The 22,264-nt window shown below is 47.4% G+C and overlaps 2 protein-coding genes and 1 non-coding gene across 3 annotated transcripts; all 3 read left to right on the forward strand.

Moving 5' to 3' along the window:
• Positions 1-382: 382 nt before the first annotated feature.
• On the forward strand, positions 383-4,065 carry ACRALDRAFT_1082332 (uncharacterized protein; the record flags this gene model as incomplete). Its single annotated transcript, XM_071019296.1, has 3 exons — positions 383-3,351; positions 3,515-3,672; positions 3,926-4,065. 3 exons carry the CDS (start codon positions 383-385, stop codon positions 4,063-4,065), a joined length of 3,267 nt encoding a protein of 1,088 aa, XP_070874458.1.
• Positions 3,612-3,697, forward strand: ACRALDRAFT_t139. The gene has a single exon. It is a non-coding gene; the product is annotated as a tRNA-Lys (tRNA).
• A 571-nt stretch (positions 4,066-4,636) lies between the features above and the next one.
• ACRALDRAFT_1082331 (uncharacterized protein) lies at positions 4,637-11,285 on the forward strand (the record flags this gene model as incomplete). The annotated part of the gene is made up of 11 exons (XM_071019295.1): positions 4,637-5,695; positions 5,763-7,304; positions 7,367-8,317; positions 8,414-8,647; positions 8,720-9,358; positions 9,880-9,902; positions 10,031-10,051; positions 10,504-10,652; positions 10,706-10,745; positions 10,948-10,961; positions 11,218-11,285. The coding sequence occupies 11 exons, from the start codon at positions 4,637-4,639 to the stop codon at positions 11,283-11,285; spliced, it is 4,740 nt and encodes a 1,579-aa protein (XP_070874459.1).
• Between the last annotated feature and the right edge of the window lie 10,979 nt (positions 11,286-22,264).

The following is a 22,264-nucleotide window of genomic DNA, read 5'->3' on the forward strand; positions in this document are numbered from 1 at the left end:
TGTTCCTGGGAGCTCGTACCTAAACCTAGGAAGTGTCCTTTCAGTACCTACAAACCCTGTAAACTTGTAATTAGGTAACTCGTACGTACTTCGTACACGAAGATGAGATATGATTACTGAACGTCAAAGCGTCTCTACATATGTACGAAGTACGCCTTTTGCGGGGAAAACCCTTTACCCTCCACTGAGAAGATCGTCGACAGCTCAAGCCACGTGAGTCTTGAGCTATACTGTGCAACCTCATCCCTGACTCTGGCACGAAGGCAAAGCAGCGCGACTGCGCACTAGACGCCAGAGGCTCAGAGCCGACGCAAACTCCACAGCCTTTTTTTCGTTTCGTTCCTAGGATTCGTTGCCGTTTGCTCCGCTAGGCTTAGCAATCATGGTCTCCTACAATGCATACGTCTCCTACAAGCGAGACACTCGCAATCTCCTTTATTGGATGATACGCGCTTCGAATTCCATCATCAAAGGGAATTTCGGCCTTGAGGATGATCCATCGCAGCCCGCCTTGAATACAACGGGCCAGACAACCGTTCCTGGTCTCGTCGCCATGGCGGAGTTGATCGGGAAGCACATGAGCCCCATCCCGTCCGCCATCCTCCGTTTGCTCGACTCGGTCATTTCCGCCAGGTCGGCCTTTCACGATGAATTCCAACGACTCGCTGCGGCAAAACCAGACCCCGAGCTTGAGAAGAGCAATGCCACTCACAGGTACTTCATCGATGCTCTGACCAGGGCCTTCAAAGCTCTAGGCGGGGAAGCCTGGGCGTCCAGGGAACAGGCCGGGGACAGCGACAACGTCGATGATCCGGAGGATGTCATCTTTTCTAATCAATTCGCTGCTCTCAAACTGGAGACAGCCGCTGACGATGACGCGTCCGACGACGGGGCATCCGACAACGAAGCCGGCCCGTCGACAGGCGCCAACGCTGCCCCAAGACGTGGGCAGAGGAAGCCGGGCAAGGGCGGGAAAAAGGGGAAGAAGGGAAAGAAACCCGCCAAGAAGCAGCAGAAACCCGGCCCGGCTAAAGGGGCGGACCTTGAGGACGTGCCGCTGGAGAGCTACCGCATCATCGAGGACGAAGAGGGGATCATGACCGACTACCTCCTGGCTGTCTACTCTATCATGAAGGAATGGTCCAGCCTGCGTAGCTACCTCCTGGGTATCTGGCGTGAGGTTGCCTATGAGGGACTCAACAGCGCCGTGGCCGGTGTCCTGTCCAACATCGCCGTGGCCATGGTGAGACAAACCGAATTGGCCATCTTTGTCGATTTCCCCGGCCACGATTCGTACGAAACCGTTATGCAGACCATGACCCGCGGAAACGTCGAGAAAGCCCAGGGTATGTTCTCGGTAGCACTGTATCATTTGGCGCCCGGCGGTGGGGCCGCCCATCAGGTTCGGGAAACCAACATCGACATCAAGGAGCATTTCCTGATCAACGCCTATCGCGATCTCCTCGACTTTGTCTCGGACTACCAAAAGACCCGGAGCGGCAAACCTACCAAGGCCATGCTGGCGCAAATCCGCGACTGGGATCCGAACCTTGACCTCCAGCGAGCCAGCCGCGACGAGAGGCTGAAGTGGCGCCGTTCGTACACGATCAACTGGCTCTACGACCTGGTCAACGTGTTCTCGGGCGTCGTGGTGCAGCGCATCCGTCTCAAGGGGGAACGCCATGTCCTCGAAAACGTCGACTGGTCGCCCCTCGGACCCTGGGGTCAACATCGCAACATTTACGGCATCAACGACTTTGCCGCCTTTGTCACGTCGCTGGCCATGCAAAGGGAGGGGACTGACGTCCGGAAGAAGATCCTCCCGCAACACGTGTTCCAACTCCAATGCATCGTCGACGCCTTCACCGTCTCTCGGGGATGGTCATTCCACGTCCTACAGGGCCACGTCGTGCAACCTCCGGCTAGGGACTTCCGGCCTCGCAGGGACGTCGACATGTTCCTGGACCGGCATAACGAGCGGGATGGCTCGGGCCTTCCGAGATCCGTGGATGTCCTCAAGGCAGTGCTGAAGCGCGATGGTGAACGGATAGGAAACCCCCAGCGCTATGATCAGTATACCGACCTGATCCAAGAGATACGGCTCGACTTTCGCGACTGGCTCGGCGAAACCAAGTACAAGTACGGCCTGAACGCCATACCCCCCTCGCGGTTCTCTAACACGAACGCCAACGGCTTGTGGGAGTATTCGCCTTTTCTCTGCGGCGTCGGTCTCATGGAGGGCCTCGAGATTATGTACCGTGCATCCATGATGCTGTGGGAGGGCCTGCCGGATCCCACTTTGCTCGTGCACCTCCACAACATGCTCGTCCAGAAAGGTTACCTCAAAAAGCCTGTAGAGCTGTTCGAGAACCTTCAGAACCTCCTCAAGGATGCCATCTTTGTAGACGGCAAGGTCCCGACGGAAGACTTCAACATGGCCCTGTACGACCGGGTCATGAAGCAAGCCTCCCCGGCTGATCGTCGCCGCTTCGCGAGCAAGCTCCCGGATATTCATGCCGTCCTGGATGTCAGCGCAAACCGATCGTTCAAACGAAAGTCCAACCTGCTGCTGTACCGCGAGGCCGGCTGGGACCTGAGCCGCATCCCCGACCACGACCTGCAGCCGCATTCGATGCTGGGCATGCTCCGCATCACGCAGACGAAGCAGGTTGTCGACCCAGCCACGGGAAAGAAGCGGCTCGCTGACACGGACCTGCTCCGCCGATTCAAGGCCATCGCTCCGGGGATGCGAGACGACGAGGACGTGATGATGATGGCTGCCCAGCTGCGTACCCAGCTAAGCCTAGCGCGAGGCCTCCGAGAGGGCGATGCTGCGCAGATGCAGTCCATGCTCGAGTCCATCGCCACTCGAAGTGGCAACAAACTCTTCTCCGATGCCGAGTTTAAGAAGAAGCATGGCCATGGCCGGCCACACGCCCACATGAGCCCGGAGGAGATGCTCTCGTGCGTCAAGCTGGATGTCTACAACGATGTGTGCAGCGACAGCGAGCCATTATCCGGTATCAACTATCTCTATATCACGTCGATATGCGTCATGATCTTGATGCAGATGGAAAACAGGCTGAAAGACTTGCGACACCCGGTCTACATTGACGCGTACGAAAAACGGGGGGAGTGGAGCAAGACGAAGAGATTCGGACTCGTGGCCATGGCCATCCGAGACCAGGACGAGGAATGTCTGCGGGTGATGGCCGAGGTGTTCCATGAAGGCAGGGCCTCGCTTTTGGATCACGTCTACTGGGGGAAGCTGGTTCCTGCGTCCGACGCGCTTGGTGGTGCATCCGGACTGTCTGGGAATGCGATCCCGGAGGACGTGGGGTGTACGGTGATGTGAGTCGGCTCAGCAGAATTGGCTGCCCAGGGCATTGTCCTGGACATGATTAGATGGGGCGCATTGGATTTGCCCTCCCGTAATACGAATACATGTCCAAATTAGATTCTTGATTGCATGACATTATTTTCTAATTAAGAGATGCATTATTATCTACTGTAGTCTACCCAATTATCTCGAACCGTGGGAAACGTTGCACCACGAGCTTGACCGACCCAAAAATACGCCGTACCCACGTCTGTTGTCCAATAAGCCGGTTGCCCGGCTAGCTCAATCGGTAGAGCGTGAGACTCTTATTAAGAGATCACCATCTCAAGGTTGTGGGTTCGATCCCCACGTCGGGCTCAATTCCTGACGAGATATCATTAGGTCTTCTTTTTGCTTTTTTCTTTTTTTTGCCTTGTTTGCCTCGGAGAGAGTGAGATGTCAAAGATGTTTCCTTTCTTTTTATCTTTTTGTTATTTATTTTCTTATTTCCTTTGGTTTTCTTCTCCGTGTAAACATTGTAGGTACGTACATGTACATGTCAATTACCTAGGTAGGTACCTAGCTGCTGAAGTCGGTGTTTGTTAGGTACCCAGGTACCCCGTGGACGCACTCGCAGACTGAGCCGCACTTACACGGGCCGGACCTACGGGAAAAATGTCTCAAAGTCCGAATTCCATCACAGGCCGACCGGGACCCGCGGGTTCCGACTAGGTGACGCATTCTAGGGTGGAAAACAGTTCGTGATTTATAACTGATTTATAACGTGCCATGGGCACGCCCCCACTAGACAGCCCGAAAAACACCCCCTAGGCCAACAATAGCTAGAGAATACACACTGTTTTGACCGTTTTCGCCCTAGAATGCCAAATGGGCCCCAGAATTGTCTCGTATTTTGCACGTCAGCTACCTTTCCTGGATTACGAATATCTTGGCGCGAATAGTGGAAGTGCGACATTTGTAATCACATGCTTAGAATCATTCTTCCCAATCGTTGTTTCGAAGCTTCGACGGGCATGAAAATGGAGAATGTCAGGGGTCAGTCAGGTCCGAGACTGCCCGAGTAGGGGCCGGCCCGGAAAAACAGAAGCAAAAAAAGGAGTGAAAAAAAAAGAGAAAAACAAGAATCAAAAAGAAAAACAAAATAAGACAGGAAAATGGGCCCCATAAGAGCTGAAATACTAATTAAATAGTCGCCAACCCCTCGGTTGCTTTCCGAAAGACATGTAGCTTGTTGCAATTGTCAATTCGTCCCCTATTTCGTTCCAGTTCACCACCGGGGTGGCTTATGTCGTCGACATGGGTGACGGTATCCAGCATGCAGCGGCCATGAACCATCCGGCCATTTCAAGCTCGGAAATGTCACTCAGCACGCAAGGGGATCAGGAGAAGGCCTGGAATCCTGTCGATCCCGACGAGCAAATCGACGCTGAACTTCATGCGATTGCCAGAAGGATCACAACCCAGTCCGAATCCGCAGCCATCGGGCCCCTTTTCCCCGTCGCGGAAAACAGCTCCCTCGATCCCAACAGCTCGCAATTCAATGCCAGAAAGTGGGCAAGAGCCTTCCTGCGGGATAGGATTGCGGCTTCCGAGGGGAACAAGCCCCGGACCACCGGTGTCGCGTTCCAGAACCTCGACGTTTACGGCTACGGCACCCCCACCGACTTTCAAAAGACCGTCGGCAACGTCGCCGTCGAGGGCCTGAACCTTCTCGGGAAAGTATTCGGTAAGGGCCGGAAGCAGCGCGTAGATATCCTCCGCAATGTCGAAGGCGTCGTCCACAGCGGCGAGATGCTCTGCGTCCTGGGTCCCCCAGGCTCCGGCTGCTCCACGCTCCTCCGCACCCTCGCGGGGGACACCCATGGCTTCTACGTGAGCCCGGGTGCCACCATGAACTACCAGGGCATCCGCTCCGAGGAGATGAAAACCGCCTATCGCGGGGAAGCCATCTATACCGCCGAGGTCGACTACCACTTCCCCCAGCTCACCGTAGGCGACACCCTCTACTTTGCCGCCCGCTCCCGTTCGCCGAGGACCGTTCCCGCCGGCCTTTCCCGTCGGGAGTATGCCGAGCACCTCCGCGATGTCATCATGGCCATGTTCGGCATCTCCCACACCAAGAACACCCGCGTGGGCAACGATTTCCTCCGGGGCGTCAGCGGCGGCGAGAGGAAACGCGTTACCATCGCGGAAGCTGCGCTCGGTAACTCGCCTCTGCAGTGCTGGGATAACAGCACGCGAGGCCTCGACAGCGCCAACGCCATCGAGTTCTGCCGCACTCTGAGGACCCAGGCCGACGTGATGGGCGTCACCTCCTGCGTTGCCATCTATCAGTCGCCCCAAGCTGCCTACGATGTAAGTGTAGCTGCCGTTGCCATGACACGAGTACAATGTAGCTCACGACTCACGTCCTCCGCTCCAGCTCTTTGACAAGGTCATTGTCCTTTACGAGGGCCGGCAAATCTTCTTCGGCAAGGCCGACGAGGCCAGAGCCTACTTTGAGGCCCTCGGCTTCGTCTGCCCCGACCAGCAGACCACCCCCGACTTCCTGACCTCCATGACCAGCCACGCCGAGCGGATCATCCGTCCCGGCTGGGAAGGGAAGACGCCCCGCACGCCCGACGAGTTCGCCGAAGCCTGGAAGGCCAGCCAGCAGCGCGCCATGCTGCTGGACGAGATTGAGCGCTACACTGACGAGCACCCCTTTGACGGCGAACACCACCGCCAGTTCTTCCAGTCGCGCCGACTCGAACAGTCCAAGCTGCAGCGCGAGCGGTCGCCCTTCAACCTCTCCTACTGGGACCAGATAGGCTTGACGCTCTGGCGGGGTTTCACGCTCCTCAAAGGCGACCCCTCCATCCCGCTGACCATGCTCATCAGCAACCTCTTCGAGGCCATCATCATCAGTAGCATCTTCTACAACCTCCCGCAAGACACGAGCAGCCTCTTCCGCCGGACCGTCCTCATCTTCTTCATCATCCTCATGAACGCCTTTGCCAGTATCCTGGAGATCCTGACCCTCTACGCGAAGCGCAAGATTGTCGAGAAGCATGCCCGCTATGCCTTTTACCACCCGAGCGCCGAGGCCCTCGCGGCCATCATCACCGACCTGCCGTACAAGGTCGTCAACGCCATCCTGATGAACACGACGCTGTACTTCATGTGCAACCTCCGTCGCGAGCCCGGCCCCTTTTTCTTCTTTCTCCTGTTTTCCTTCATGATCACCCTGGCCATGTCCATGCTCTTCCGCCTCATCGGCTCGGTCACGAAATCCATCCACCAGGCCCTGGCCCCCGCCTGTATCATCCTGCTGTGCATGGTCTTGTACACCGGCTTCACGATCCCTGTCGGGTACATGCAGGTCTGGCTGGGGTGGCTGCGCTGGCTGAACCCGGTCTTCTACGGGTTGGAGAGCACCTTTCTCAACGAGTTTGTTGGCCGCCAGTTCCTGTGCACCGAAGTGGTCCCGTCGGGGCCCGGGTACGAGTCGGCCACTGGCGATGCGAGGGTTTGTTCCGTCCCGGGATCCGTGCCGGGTGAAAGCCACGTGGACGGCGCCGCATACGTCCGAACCGCCTTTGGATTCATCCACTCTCACCGGTGGAGGAACCTTGGGGTCATCATCGCTTACATGGTTTTTTTCATGCTCCTGCATCTCTTGGCCACCGAGTACATTGCCTCGGAGCGCTCCAAGGGCGAGGTCCTTGTCTTTACGCGGAAGGCCATGAAGAAGAGACACCATCAGGAGGCTTCCGATGTGGAAAAGGGGACTGGCCCGGCTGCGGGAGAACCGAGGGGTAGGTCCAGCGACAGCGATACGGATAGAACGGCCGAGGTTGAGAAACAGACGTCTGTCTTTCACTGGAAAGATGTCTGCTACGATATTAAGATCAAAGGCGAGCCGCGGCGGCTCTTGGATCATGTCGACGGTTGGGTCAAGCCCGGCACCCTGACTGCTCTCATGGTAAGTTTGCGAAATGGCCTACATCGGCGTGCACTTGCAACAGATGGCTGACTAGATCTCAGGGGGTTTCTGGCGCCGGAAAAACGACCCTCCTCGATGTCCTCGCCAGTAGAGTGACCATGGGCGTCATCTCGGGTGAAATGCTCGTCGACGGACAGCAACGCGACTCGTCGTTCCAGCGGAAAACCGGATACGTGCAGCAACAGGACCTGCATCTTGCCACCTCGACCGTCCGAGAGGCCCTCACCTTCAGTGCTCTCCTAAGACAGCCCGCCATTTACTCGAAGCAGGAAAAGATGGCCTACGTGGATACCGTCATTAATCTCTTGGGCATGGAGGAATACTCGGAGGCAATTATCGGAGTTCCCGGCGAAGGTCTCAACGTCGAGCAGCGAAAACGGCTAACGATCGGCGTCGAATTGGCTGCCCGTCCGCAGCTCCTCCTGTTCCTGGACGAACCGACCTCGGGACTCGATAGCCAGACCTCGTGGTCCATCTGCAACCTCATGGAAAAACTGACCAAGAGCGGGCAGGCGATTCTATGCACTATCCATCAACCTTCGGCCATGCTCTTCCAGAGATTCGACCGGCTGCTGCTTCTCGCGTCTGGCGGTAAAACCGTCTATTTCGGAGAGATTGGCAAAGACTCCAAGGTGTTGATGGACTATTTCGCCCGTAACGGCGGGCCCCCTCTCCCGCCCGGCGTCAACCCGGCCGAGCACATGCTGGAAGTCATCGGCGCCGCGCCCGGGGCCCAGACCGATATCGACTGGCCTGCCACGTGGAGGCAATCCCCGGAGTACCGCGAGGTCCAAGCCGAACTGGCGCGGCTCAGTGCCGATGCGTCTGAAAAGGGGGCGCCGGGAGAGCCAGCCCCGCAGGATGCGTCTCAGTACAAGGAGTTTGCCGCGCCCTTCTCGACCCAGATTGGGCAAGTGACGAAGCGGGCTTTCCAGCAGTTTTGGCGCAGTCCGACTTATATCATCTCCAAGTTTTGGCTGACTGCCGGTGCTGTACGTTCCTCTCAACTGCCTCCGGGCCTTCTCTATGCCCCGCGGGGTATTGACGACTGGATTCTGAGCTAACTTGTTGCTTCCCCTCCGCTACAGTCTCTTTTGATCAGTCTCTCCATTTTGAACAGCGAGAACAGCGTCCGCGGACTGCAGAACCAGATGTTCGGGGTGTTCCTCTTCCTGACAATCTTCTCCCAGATTGTGAACGAAATGGCGCCCATCTTTTGTGACCAGCGGACGCTCTACGAGGCGCGCGAACGGCCGTCCAAGACGTATTCGTGGCAGTCGTTCATGGCCGCCAACATAATGGTGGAGATGGCATGGAACTCGGTGAGTACACATCCAGACAAAGCAGTAGCCGGGCTCATCCAGATTACCAACGTGCGACTAATACCACTCCAGCTCATGTCCGTCTTTTCGTTCATCGTCTGGTACTTCCCCATCGGACTATACCGCAACGCCGAGTGGACCGACCAAGTGCATTCCCGCGGCATTACCATCTTCCTCCTCGTCTGGGTCTTCTTCGTGCTCACGAGCTCGTTCGGCCACATGCTCATCGCGGGGCTGCCCAACCCGGACATCGCCGGCGGCGTCCTCAACCTCATTTTCATTCTCATGTTCGCCATGTGCGGCGTCCTCGCCGGGCCGGACGAGCTCCCGGGCTTCTGGATCTTCATGTACCGCGTCAACCCGCTCACGTACGTGGTCGAGGGGTTCCTGGGGACGACGCTGGCCAACGCGCCCGTCCAATGCGACCCCACCGAGGTGGTCTCCCTCGTGGCGCCCAACGGCAGCACGTGCGCCGAATACATGTCGGGTTTCATGTCGTTCGCCGGCGGGCAGCTGGTCGGGGGCTCGGCCGAGAGTTCGGAAGAGTGTCTCTACTGTCCGATGGCGCAAACGAATGAATTCTTGGCCAGCATCAACATTGACTTTGCCAACCGCTGGCGCAACTTTGGGTTTCTTTGGGTCTACATTGCTTTCAACATCGTTGCCGCTTTCTTCTTCTACTGGCTTGCCCGCGTTCCCAAGAAGAGCCGGGTTAAGAAGGACTAGGGGCGCGAGGGTGCCAAAACGGATTATAGATATAGACATAGACATAGGCTATCGAATCATGGATGTTGTAGATACGATAGATACTAGGACATTTAATTATTACAGACTTTATTCATGCTAATCATTAGTCGCCTAAATTGATTTGCATATGAGATATAGGCTTCGTCAAAACCCATTTAAACCGCCGTTTAGGCGCCTAAACGAAAAAGTGGACCTAACCCATTAGGGCCCTGCCCGTTTAAACAGGCCCCAATTAGATCGAGGGGTTCTAGTAGGCCTGCCCACTAGAAGCCGGGGTCTTTACTAGGCGGCCCACGAAAGTCTTAGAGTTCTAATAGGTTACCCCGCTCGCCCCTAGAAGAACCCAGCTATTCCTATTAGGTACCTATTTAAGCCCCTGGGTTCTTCTAGGCGAGAGCGGGACTACCTATTAGGACTCTAAGACTTTCCTAGGCCGCCTAGTAAAGGTTCTGGGTTTAATTGGGTAGGCCTAAAGCGGATAATAGTGGGGCGGCCTAGTAGAGCCGCCGTACGTTATATATACGTAGGTATTAAGTACTATATTAAGTACTGTATCTAATAAGCTAAAAGAAGTAAAATATAAACTAGTATTAAATAAAGAGTAAGGCTTTATAAAATAATACTCGTTAATAATAGCCCTGATCGTAAAAAGAGGTAGTAAATCTAAAAGAAATATAAAAGAAATCTAATAATAGTGTTAATTAAGGAAGGAATATAGTAACCGTACCTGCCTTTATACCTGCCTTTATACTATTATTTTCTATAAGCTGCCTAAATAAACCTCCTTTATTATATCTAGCAGCCTCTTCCTCTAAGCAGTAAATAATAGTCTAATAAGTAAATAACGCCTCTATTCTTTTTATTCTATAGCTAAATAAAGGCTATACTAACTTTATTTAGACTATTATTAACTTCTATAATATAATATTAATTTACGCCGCTATTATTACCACTATCACTACTATCGCTATTACTACTATCACTATTATTATTATTATTATTATTATCACCACCACCACCCTACCACCACCACCACTACTACCACTACTATACCGCCGTAAGTTTTTATTCAGAACCTATATAATCGGTATTTTACTAACTTATTATAGTCGCGCTAGCACTCGCCCTAAGGGCATACCTTGCTTCCCCGTTAGTAAGGCTACCGGTGGAAGAGCGCCTAAGAAGGGCTTGGCTTATCGGGCTGCTAGGAAGCAGCCAGTTACGGCTATAAAGAAAAAGCGCCGTAATAAGCCCGGTAGTAAGTAAACTAACCTATTTACTAATTTAGTATATATACTAACTATGCTATAGCCGTCGTATTACGGGAGATCCGTAGATATCAGAAGTTAAAGTAACTTCTAATTCCCCGTGCCCCCTTTATACGCCTAGTAAAGGAGGTTTCCTAGGACTTTAGGCTATATATACGCTAGTAGCGGGACGCTATCCTAGCGGTTTAAGAATTAGCCGAATAATAGCTAATAACACTTTTTGCTAGTAAGTTTAATAAATTAATATAATAATAAAATAGTGATTAATTAACTAATAATAACTAGTATCTTAAAAGGCGGTATTCTATACTAAGAGGGTCACTATTAAGGCTAAAGATATAGAGTATATTAAGACTATCGTGCAGATAGTTAACCTAACCCCTTTATTCGGCTAAGAAATATAGTACTTATTAAGTACTGTATTTCTTACTAGCAGGGGGGGAGGGTTATTATAGAATAATATTATAATAAGCTAATATATCCCTAATATATTTTATATCCTTCTCCGTAACTATAATCCTATTCGTATAAATCGCTACTACTTAAGTATATTAGAATATCGTTATAAGCTAAGTCTCTGCCGCTTCTTAAAGTGCCCCTATTACCGTTACGTATACTCGTAGGTCTATCCTCTTACTCGTATCCTGGATTACCTCTCGGATAAGCCTCGTAAAAGATAATCGGGGAATTAAAAGATCGAACTATCGCTAAGATTAACGTATCTCGATTAGACCTATACTCTATTTATTAGTAAGGAAATAAAAGAAGATAAAAGAAAAAAGAAAAATATACTCTTACTCCTAGGCCTGCGCCGCACTATCTAAGAGGTGGCCCTTTTTACTTGCTTTGGTATTTTCTTCGCCGTCTTTATTAGAGTCTTCCTTATAGTCTAACGGTTAACCCGCTTCTTCGTTTATATGTACGGACGTCTTTTCTACGGTATAAGTCGTCGAATAGGGGGCTTACCCGTCCCTATTCGTATAGCGGTCTATACCCTCGACCAAGGGCGTAAAGATAGTAGATCCGACTAAGGAGTAGATCCGTCTAGCTGCGTGGACGACTCTCCTAATTACGACGATTCTCTAGATTATAAGGACTCTTTTAACTATAGAGTGGGCGATTATATAGTGGATAATCGTTCCGGCTACGTGGGCTATAATAATAGCGAAATAACTAATTATTTAGTATCGTAATACTAACCTACGGGGCGATTAAAGTTTAAAGGCAGAGGCGGTAATTTATATATAGAGGAATCTGTAGAAATATTATTAGGACTAGGACTTAGCGTCTCTGATAGAGGGGGGGTTAACGGAGGGGAACTCGATTAAATTACTGGTGGTATTTTTGTTTATATAAGGCCGCGTGGTAGGAAGATATAAAAGTAAGATATAAGAAAAGAAAAAGAGATAGATAAATAAAAGAAAGAGGAGACAGGTTATCATAATATTAATCGTCTTATCCAGGGGTCCTATATCTAGTACGCAGTAATACCCTGTTTGTATAACCTAAAAGGGATAAGGTAAACGGGAGGCGATAGAAATAAGTTATCGTTTTATGTTTTTTATTAGATATATTTCCTAGGTAAAGATTTAAAAATAAAAAATAATTAGATTATAGATAAAAACAATTAGAATATAGATAAAGAGTAAGAGAAAATATATTATAATGGAAGGAAAGTCCGTAGACTTTAGTTAAGGAAAAGATATTATAGAAAAGGCTCGATAGCTTAGTATCGCAGAGTAATCGCAGTATATTCGTCGACCAAGCGCTGACTTTAAACCAAGACTTTAACTTAAGGGATTAAACTGATCCCTTAACGTATGCATAGAGATAGGTTCGGATTAGTGGTCCGTGCGCGGCCATCGGTCCGACTATATACCGATAGGTCTGCGATTATCTCGTTACACTGCCCCCCCCCTTAATAAGTCTAGTCCCGCAGACTTATATTATCGTGATACCTTTAATTACGCGTTCATCGCGATCAATTATCTCCATCTGGTTCTATACGAGCCCTTATTAAAACCCCATGGGAAAAAGAGTAGCCGCTCCTTTATTTACCTACTCGTCGGCGTTCCATCGCCGACTATATACCTTATAATTTATCTATATACCTCGTGATTTATCCGAGTATTACTATAGAAACTCCGCGATACTTATTATTATTACCTGTGGTTATCTAACCTTTCGCGGATATTATGCCTACCCTTAGGTAACCGTTCTACGATAAGTATATAGCTCCGTTACGTAATTCGCCTTATAGTAATTCTAACCTTCCTCTATAACTATCTCTAGTTATTATTATAATCGCTAACCGTACAGCGATTATCCTGCCTATTTATTCTATTATTATTAACATTATTATTATTATTAACCGTCGACCTATCGTTATTATATCGTCGGTTAATTTATAAGTTACTATAGCTCTTCGCGAGCTATAGTATAATACCGATAACGGATAGGAATCGGCTATTAGGGATAAGGCTCCCTGTTTATTTTATGTTTCCCGGGTAGATTTATATATTAGTATCGACTACTTCGATAAGGCCGGCGATAGTATAGGGGCTAGCCGTTATATTACTTACGCTTAGGGTTATTAATAATATATCGCTATAGGTCCGCCGACCCCTCGGCGTTTTCCTATACTAATTAGTTATTAGATCCCTGACTTTATACTAGGTGCCGCTTAGTTACTATAGAATAGTAATAAGCGTATTTATATAATAGATAATAATTTAACGCCGATAGCCCGGCGTCGTTCCTATAAGCGTATCTTTAAGGCCTATAAGTGGTTCCGCGTAGTTATGGACCACGGTAAGAAAAAGCTTACCGCTAAAGATATAAGTCTTCTAGTCGCCGACCGCTCGGCTACCTATTTCTAATAATTAGCAGTCCTAAATATTAGTTCTAGACGAAATTTCGTCCTTACGTTCTATAATAACGGTCGACTTTATACACCGTCTAGGTCGTATTAATAACACCGAAGCGTCGGCGTTACTAGACTAAACCCGTCCGCCCCGCGAAGGCGACCTCCGCGACGTTAAGTCGCTTATTTCTTTTATTAAGGATTTAGCGATAAACGGTTACCGCTTATTCGATTATAAGGACCGCCTTTAAGGTCTTAAGGCGTTTTTATCTTTAAATAGACTCGCCGACCTCTTAGCGGCCGTTAATAATCCTTAATGCCCTGCTCTGGCTTATCGTTTCGCTGGTCGCTTAGCGGCTACTCGCTATAGTTATACCTTCGCCGATAATAATAATAACCCTTTTAGCGATAGTTCTAATAAGGCTATCCCGCCTATTCCCTATCCCTTTACGACTCGCCCTCGCCGCCCTGCTTATCGTCGAGCCTCCGCCGCCTTATCGGCCGCTAACGCCCCGGCTTCTACTAGTAATACCGCGTACACGCCGCTAGTATTTACTGAAGAAAGGCGAAGCCGTCACTGTGCAGAACGGCTTAGGCAGTGTGATCTCGGACAAGTCTTCGACAACAGGAGTGCTTAAGACCACGAAGTGCATATAACCAAAACAACACATATAATAAGGAGACCTTCAGAAAAGGTTCCTAGGAGTGCGCGCTGCTCTGATCAGGGCAATGTAGCTTGAACGAAGTGAATACAATAAACGTGGCAAAACTTGGGGTTAAAAGGATAATGATTGTGTAGGATGGATAAGCATCCTCTGTGTCTAGGTGGCGTCGCCACGTATATATAATATATAAGATAAATAAAAAAGATACGCGCGTCCTATAACGTTATATGATATCCTAACGATATAGCACTAGGTCTCCGATCCACCCCTCTATAATCGGCCCTAGTTATCTTACTCACGTCCTCGTGGCTATAATAACTCTAAATATAATTAGGTTACCCTGATTAAGCTAAGTATAATCTAGTAGAACTATTCTAAAACTCACTTACGCTTATAGAGAGTCCGTCCGCTAACTATATAGTCCTCTTTCTCGGTATAAGCTCTCTCTATAGTAATCGTAACTATATCCTTATCCCACTTAATTCTAGTATTATATCGTAGCTATCCTTCCTAAGGAATCGCGCGTGAAGGCGGTATATATAAGGAACTATTAACGGCGGTATCGTGAAGTGTCGCACGGTAGACACTATTATATAAGTGAACCTAGTCGTCCCGGGAGAATAAGCTGGGCCTGATCGGGCTAACGCGAGAGTCTATAGGGCGAGGATTATATAGTCTATAGAATAGGTGACTACGAGATATCTCGATACCCTTATTTTACTCCTCTATATCCTTAATCTATTTACCCTGGATATTAATCTTCCTAGGCTATACTAAGACTTTCTTTAGCGATATCTAAATAACCTTATAACTATTTAAGTTAATGCCAGCGAACTTAGAAGGTTTAGAGGACTTAGGAGTCTTCTTAGGACTCTTCGTGACCTTAGTGACCTTCTTAGGCGTGACCGGTGCCGAAGGCTTCTTAGAGATATTCTTAGGCGTCTTAGGACGCACCGGAACACCAGTATCTTTCTTAGGAGTGCTCCTAAGTAGCGCCTAAGTCTTTTTCTTAGCCTGATTAGAGGAACTAGGGATAGTGGGCTTAGACTTAATAACAGGTTTATTAATAGGGGTGAAACCTATACTCTTAGGAGGAGGTGGCTAAGGGGATTAAGGAATCACCGGGACCGCTAATGTCTTTTAATAACTAAAACCGAGGATCGCTCTAACGTAAGATAGCCACTCTTCCTTGATATAACGAGTATAAGCTGCGCTATTATTCCTATAGTAACGTCCTTATACGAACCGGTGAATCTTAGAGCTTTAAGGGAATAAGTAGCCCTCTTAGATAACCGCTTATATCTACTCGATAATAAAGAGGCCGTATAAGTAATTATTAGTCTAATAAGGGCCAGGAATAATATAGAAACGGCGTGTAAGACTAGAGACGGCCTTATTAGGTGTATTAATACTATATAGCTAACCCATAGCGTACTTAAATAATCGTAAAAGGCGATCTTTAGTATTACTAGTATTCTAAATACTATTATACCCGTATATACACTATGTCTCTTAATCTATGATTAGACTAACGAAGTGGTTATCGAAGTGGTAAATAATAGGGACGAAACGGCTCCTCTTAATACGGTTAATTTCCCCGAGTAGTTAAGGGGAGTAGACTATAGTGCGGCTATTTAGCTCCTAGTAAGGCGTAATACTAATCTAGGCTATAGGACGGGTATCCCCTTATTTACGCTTAAATATAGCACGTATTATATCTTCTAAACTGCCTTTTTTAAGCCACCTCTTATTTATTAGGTTATAGTAAGTCCTAAAAGAAGACTATACTACCGGGTAAATATCTCCTAGTCTCTCGCTAAACGTGCTTACTATAGGAATATAAGGCAGTATTATATTAACCGTGGTAGCGTTAAGTTCGCTATCCACCGTGTTCTTAAGAAGACGTTAGACTACACGTATATTATCTTTAGGCTGTTAGGGGAAACCTGTAAAGGGGGCGGCGTTATCGGGGACGTTAAATAGATAATACGGTAATCCTTATATAGGGAACACCTATCGGCTATTATTAGGGTTATTAATATAGCGGGGGCGCGTGGTCTTATCGATAGTAACGCGGGTGGCAGGGATAATATTAGCGGTGAGGACGGGACCGGCGGGAGCCGGCTCCTAGTAGTTAGTAAGGGATATAGATATTCTTAATATCTCTATTAGCCTAATCACGGTAACGTGTAGGTGGAGGATATAAGGGAAATATATAAGGGTAGCGGAGTAATAAGTAATAAAGAAATAGCTAGCGGGGTAAGTTAGAAAAACGAACTTAACGATATAGGAAAAGAGAGGAAGAGAGGGAAAACGGGTTAGCTAGAGGTAGTAATAGGGGATATATATCCTTTATCGACGTCTAATATTTCTGGGCAGTGCCTCCTTTACGAGACTGGCTTTGACTAGGATTTCTATTACGGCTATTAGTTAAATAGGGTCGTGATTATTAAAGAAAGGGTAATCCTGATACTATTTATGGTTTTCGGATAAAGGTAACTTAGTAAATTAGGCGCGGGATCTAAATACGGAAGTCGGCTTACCGTGTAACCGATCTAATTAGACGAAAAGATTAGATAGCACCTTTTTTATTATACCTATAATCGCGACTATATAATAAAGCGACGTAAGGAAGGTAATTATGAATCACGCTTAAAGCCTAATCTTTTTAGTAACTTAAAATAGGCTGTTTATTTAACTACGCCTCCTTAAGTCACTAAGCTATAAATCGCTAGGCCACGTTACTTATCGTTAAAGGATATAAGGCGGAGGGCTACTAGCCAGAGGCGTATCTTTTCGGGCTCTACGTCTTTATATTATCTTACGACTCGATATCGCGTTTTCCTACTAACTTCTTATTATTAATAATAATAAGATTATCGATATATCCGCTAAAGCTCTAATCACGGGGCTTAATAACCTTAGCTCTTATAAGCGTAAGAAAGCCGTGGCTTATTAGGAGTCGGTCCGTCCTATACCGTGCTTCTGGTCTAAGACACGACTTATCGTAGGTGCGGTTAATAAGTATAATGTTTTTACGACGGTTTAAGACATAGTGGTGAGTTCTTTTTACGCTTTTGGTCGTGTTGCCCTGATCAGGGCAAGCTGATATTATGGATACAGGCAAACTCGCACTTTATTTAGTACGAAGTGGCCAGCAAGGGTGGCGCTTCGTACGTCGAACTGGATTTCGTGGGCCAAGTTATCTAAGGTGACTCTAAGGCTGCTATCGCAGGCCGGGTATAGGACAGCCTGCTAAATCTTGCTAACAAAGACGTGGAACAGGAGCTATTTAAGAAGGTGAGGTCTAGTAATAGTTCTTCTCTGTTTCGTCGCCGTGTATTTATAGCTAAGGACCTCGCTAGTCCCTAGAAGGAGTATATTATAAAGACGGTGACCCGAGCTTATACGGTTAGAGCCCTGATTATCTAAGGGTTCGGGGTTATTAATAAGGTGCTATGCTAGTGTTATAAGGAGCGGTGGTCGGCTATAAGTAATCGGGTTAATAATAAGATCACTTATCCTTTCTTTAAGTACGTATCGCTTTAGCGTAATAATCGATTTCTAGACTACGCTAACTGCTATTTTTATAAGACAGCTTATACGTATCGTGATAATAAGCTCCGAAAGCAGTTCTATTAGTCTAATCAGGAGGTCTTATAGCTAGATAGTGACTATATAGGTGTTAGTCACTCTAATCTATATACTAAGGACTTACTAGTATTATTATAATCCGTTTACGATAATAAGATATATCCGCGGCTATCGCCTTAATATAGCGTTTTCGTGGTAAGCACTATTACTCTATACCGTGAAAGTGCTTAGTAGATACGCGACGTTTATAGAGGAAGGGGTCTTAAACCGTGGGACTATATAATAGTATAGGTCCCTGTGTTAGCGTATAAATATAAGAACGATCTTAAGAAGTTCTGTTATACTATTTAGAATAACCCGATAAAAAGGGATTAAAAAGAGATAGTGGAGTGGTATTATATTCCCTTTATCTTTAGGGCTTAGGTTTAGCGGTATAAGTCGGAAGTGTATAGCCTTAGTAATAGCGACTATAAAAGTAAGCCGGAGTAAGATATAGATAGGTGATTCGGGTAGTGATTGCTATAATCAGGGTAACCTTAGTATAATTAGGATATTTTTATTTCGGTGCGCGGCGTAAACGGGTAAAGGAAAGATAGATAAATAATAAATATGTTTAGTGGATATATCTTTACGGTATCCACTTAATTAGTGCGTATAAATAAAAAATAGTGATAGTAAAACATAAATAAAAGGAACTAATAAATAAAATAATAAGTAGAAGGGCGTGGAATAGGGTGATTAAGGTAATAAAGGGTAAACAGGAAAGAAATAGGAAAAAGAGCGAGTAAAGGAGTCCTAAAGGTGGTATTTTCGTTTTAGGGGGGTAGTGGTTAGTTTTCGACGATAAGCAGATAACGGTGCTTTATATATCCTCGGCCCTAATACTATACGTAAGACTCCTATTAAGTATAGTATTACTACGATTAGGTTAACTAGGTAGGAAGTAATAGTAGGGGATAAAGTATAGGGTCCTAGTATAGTCCTTATACTTACTTAGGTTAAAGTCAGGATCTCTAGGGATATAGACTTCGACTCTTCCTGACTATGTCGCTTTCCGGAGCTCCGCTTCTAACCTCTTATAATACTCGCCTAGTATATCCCGGAGTCTCGCTAACCGTTATAGGAGTGCGTTAACGGTCTAATTAAGGGAACTAGCGTTATCTTAATACTTATTATCCTCGGCCCTAGTATCTTTATTAGTGGATTTACCTAGGAGGAGGGGTGCTTTAACTAGCTTTTTATCGATAGGGACGCCGCGGGCAGGGTACGTAATTATTAGTTCTTTAGCGTAGTCCCTTTCTAGTATCGTCTAGTCCTCCGGCTCCTAGTATCCGTTTTCGTCCTAGATAAATTTCTTAAGGCGGTTAGCGGTAAAAGTAACGCCCTAGAGCTCTTCCCCTAATAAAGTCGATAACCTAAAGGTCTTATTATCCTGATTAGACGATATAATACGAAATAGGCTATTCTAGCGGTAGTCTAGCTTCTTATCGCGGCTTATATCGATAGCCAGCTTAGTGTTATGCATAAGGACAAGGTCGCCGACTCGGAGCCTTTGCTTACGCAGGGTCCTGACTCTTAAACGGTTAATAGAGTCTGTCTTCTGCTACCGTTACTTATTAACTATATCGGTAGCAGTCCTCTGGTCGGCTTCTAACTAGGCGAAGGCCCTTAGGCGCAGTAATATCTCTTCCTCGGGGGTTTTAACGCGGCCCTAGTTAAGCACTCTCTAAGTAAGGCAGGTCGTCTTAATAGGCGTAATAGCCTCGTAACTATAAAGGAGGTAAAAGGGGGTCCTCCCGGTAGATACTCGGATAGTCGTGCGGTCTACGAAAAGGATTATAGGCAGGATTTTATATAATATACCGCGGTAAATCTTCTACTAGATAGTAAGCGCGTAGGCGATAGGCTTATACCCTACCTCGTTTAGGCTATTAGCGTGGGGGTAGTAGGCAGAGATAACCTTACGCTTTATTAGGTACGCCCGATTTAGCTCGATTACGCTGCCCTTATTCTTAGGTCCTCCGTCCACGATAATATACTAGTATAGCCTATACCGGCAGATAACGTCTTCCTATAGGAATATCGCGACGGCTCGTAACGTGTTCTTTCGTAGTAGACGGGCTTCGACTTATCCCGTGAATATATATTAAGCCTCTACTAAATAGTAGCTACTAAGATACTAGATATCGAGACTTACCTATATAAAGGGGAGGGCTTATTAAGGCAGTTAAGTAGCGATTAGGGGATCCTCGCGTGCTTTGCCTTAGCGGCTCTAATACTCGGCGTATACTTCGATAACCTCCTTAGTCTGCTTATAGATACCGTCCTAGGTGTATAAGGGGGTAAGCTTCTGGTACGTCCTATCCTTTACACGATAGCCTAACTCGTCGTGGGCTTTCCTGATTAGGGTAACCTAAGTCTCTTTATCGTTAATCTACCTTTTAGGAGTCGAATCTTTCTTAGTGACTCTTATCTATAGCAGACCGTCCTTTATAAAAACACGGGTAGATCGATCTCTAACACGGCGGGCGTTATAAGGGTTTATCCTAGAGGGTATCCGTAGACTCGTTAAATATAAGGCCACTTATCGAGAGAACTAGCTCTAGGTAACGTCCGGGTCTAAAACGTCTTCGGCCAGGGTAGGGTTATTAAACCTCTTATCCGTATCTGCTAGGAAGATTCGACTATTAATAAAGTCGTTAATATCTCCCTCCGTAGCGTCGTTAGCCTAATTAGACGGAGTGGTAGGTATCCTTAAAAGTCCGTCGGCCGTAGTGTTCTTAGTTCCCTTTATATACTTAACCTCGAAGTCGAAGAGTCGGATCTAGGTAATCCACCGAGTAATAAGTACGCTAGGCAGGTCTATAGCAGAACCACTAAGCTAGGACACTAAGGTTTAAGTATCTGTCTTTAATATAAAGCGGACTCTATAGAGATAGTTATAGAGTCGGCGAAGCACCTTTAATACTCCCCTTAGTTCTAGCTTACCGGCGTCGTAGACCTTCTCCGCCGGGTTCTATTTACCGCTTTTATACCGGGCGATAGCTCTTTTTCCGTCGATATACTGGCCTAAGATTCCGCCCTAGCCCTTAATATATACGTCGACGATAATATAGATAATACTAGCCCCTTTACCGTACTTGATAGTAATTAGGACCGGTATAGAGGTTAGGGTAACCTTAAGAGTATCTATAGCGTACTATTAAGGTTCGCTTTATAGGAAGGTGGAACTCTTTTTTAGCAGGTCTATTAGCGGCCCCGCGATAATAGCGAAGCGGTAGATCTAGATACGGTAGAAGGTGGCGAGACTAAGAAAAGAACGGACTTTAGAAACAGTCCGACACTTCTACCACTTAGTTAACTTGGCCACCTTAGCCTGCTTAGGGGAACGGCTATCGGTGCCGTATATATAGCCCACGATAATGGCCGCTTTCTGATACTATTAGCTTTTAGCGCTAGCTATAGTGCCTCTAGCGAGCTCCACGTTAAGAAGGACTCTATCGATATTACTAATATGCTCGGCTATATAGCGGCGAATTCCGGGTCTAATTAGGGTATCGTCGTAGGTGGTAGTCGGCCCTTTAACCGCGATATCGTTAATAAAGGGTCGATAGTATTAGGGAATAAGGTCGTAAAGGATACGGGTTATGGCACGTATAAACTAGGCCACTAAGTTAGTCGCCCCTTACGGAAGGGTGTATATCCTAAAGAGTCCTAAAACCGTGGCGAAGGTCGTTAAGTCCCTTAATTCCTTATTAAGGGTGACCTGGTTATAGCCGGAGAAGAAATCCAGAAGGGAAACCATCTTATATATACCGAAGTCCTCGGAAAACTTATCGGCCCTAGGCGGGATAAAGGCATCGCGTAGGGTGATAGTATTAATCTTAGTGGTAGAGTTAATAAGGCGTATATTACCGTCTTTCTTTTTCACGAGGAACCAGGGGTTTTAGTAGGCCGCGTGGCTTTCCTTAATAACCCCCTTATCCTTCCTGTCCTTAATTATCTTAACGATAATAGACTCTAGGGCTCTAGGGATCGGGATCCCTTTCGCCTACTATGCCTTATATAGAACCACCTTAATCTTCTATAGCGGGGCGACTCTAGGGTCGAGTCTCCTGTACTTTTATTAATCCCACGTAAGGGCAGCTTCGCGGTTTAGGAGGGTCTTCGTTAAGAGCTCCTTTTCTATAGGTAGTAGATAGTTAGCAGAGTCTAAGATATCTTTAAGTCGCTTTTCTATAAGTCTCGAGCTAAGGGTAATCTTAGAAAACTTTAGGGTGATTAGGCTAATAAAACGGTCGTCTTCTCGCTCCTATATATCCTTAGGGATTTCCGCTAAGATCTTCTGCTTCTAGAGGGGGTCGCTTTCGGGGACGGAACTATCGGACGGCGCGTTGTTTATAGGGTGAATCTTAAGGGCTTTCGGCTTATATATAGTATAGATAGCCTAATTAGGCTTGTGATATACTTCCTTAATTAG

This window comes from Sodiomyces alcalophilus (genome assembly GCF_042370955.1).
Source record: "Sodiomyces alcalophilus JCM 7366 unplaced genomic scaffold ACRALscaffold_4, whole genome shotgun sequence".
NCBI lineage: Eukaryota > Fungi > Ascomycota > Sordariomycetes > Glomerellales > Plectosphaerellaceae > Sodiomyces > Sodiomyces alcalophilus.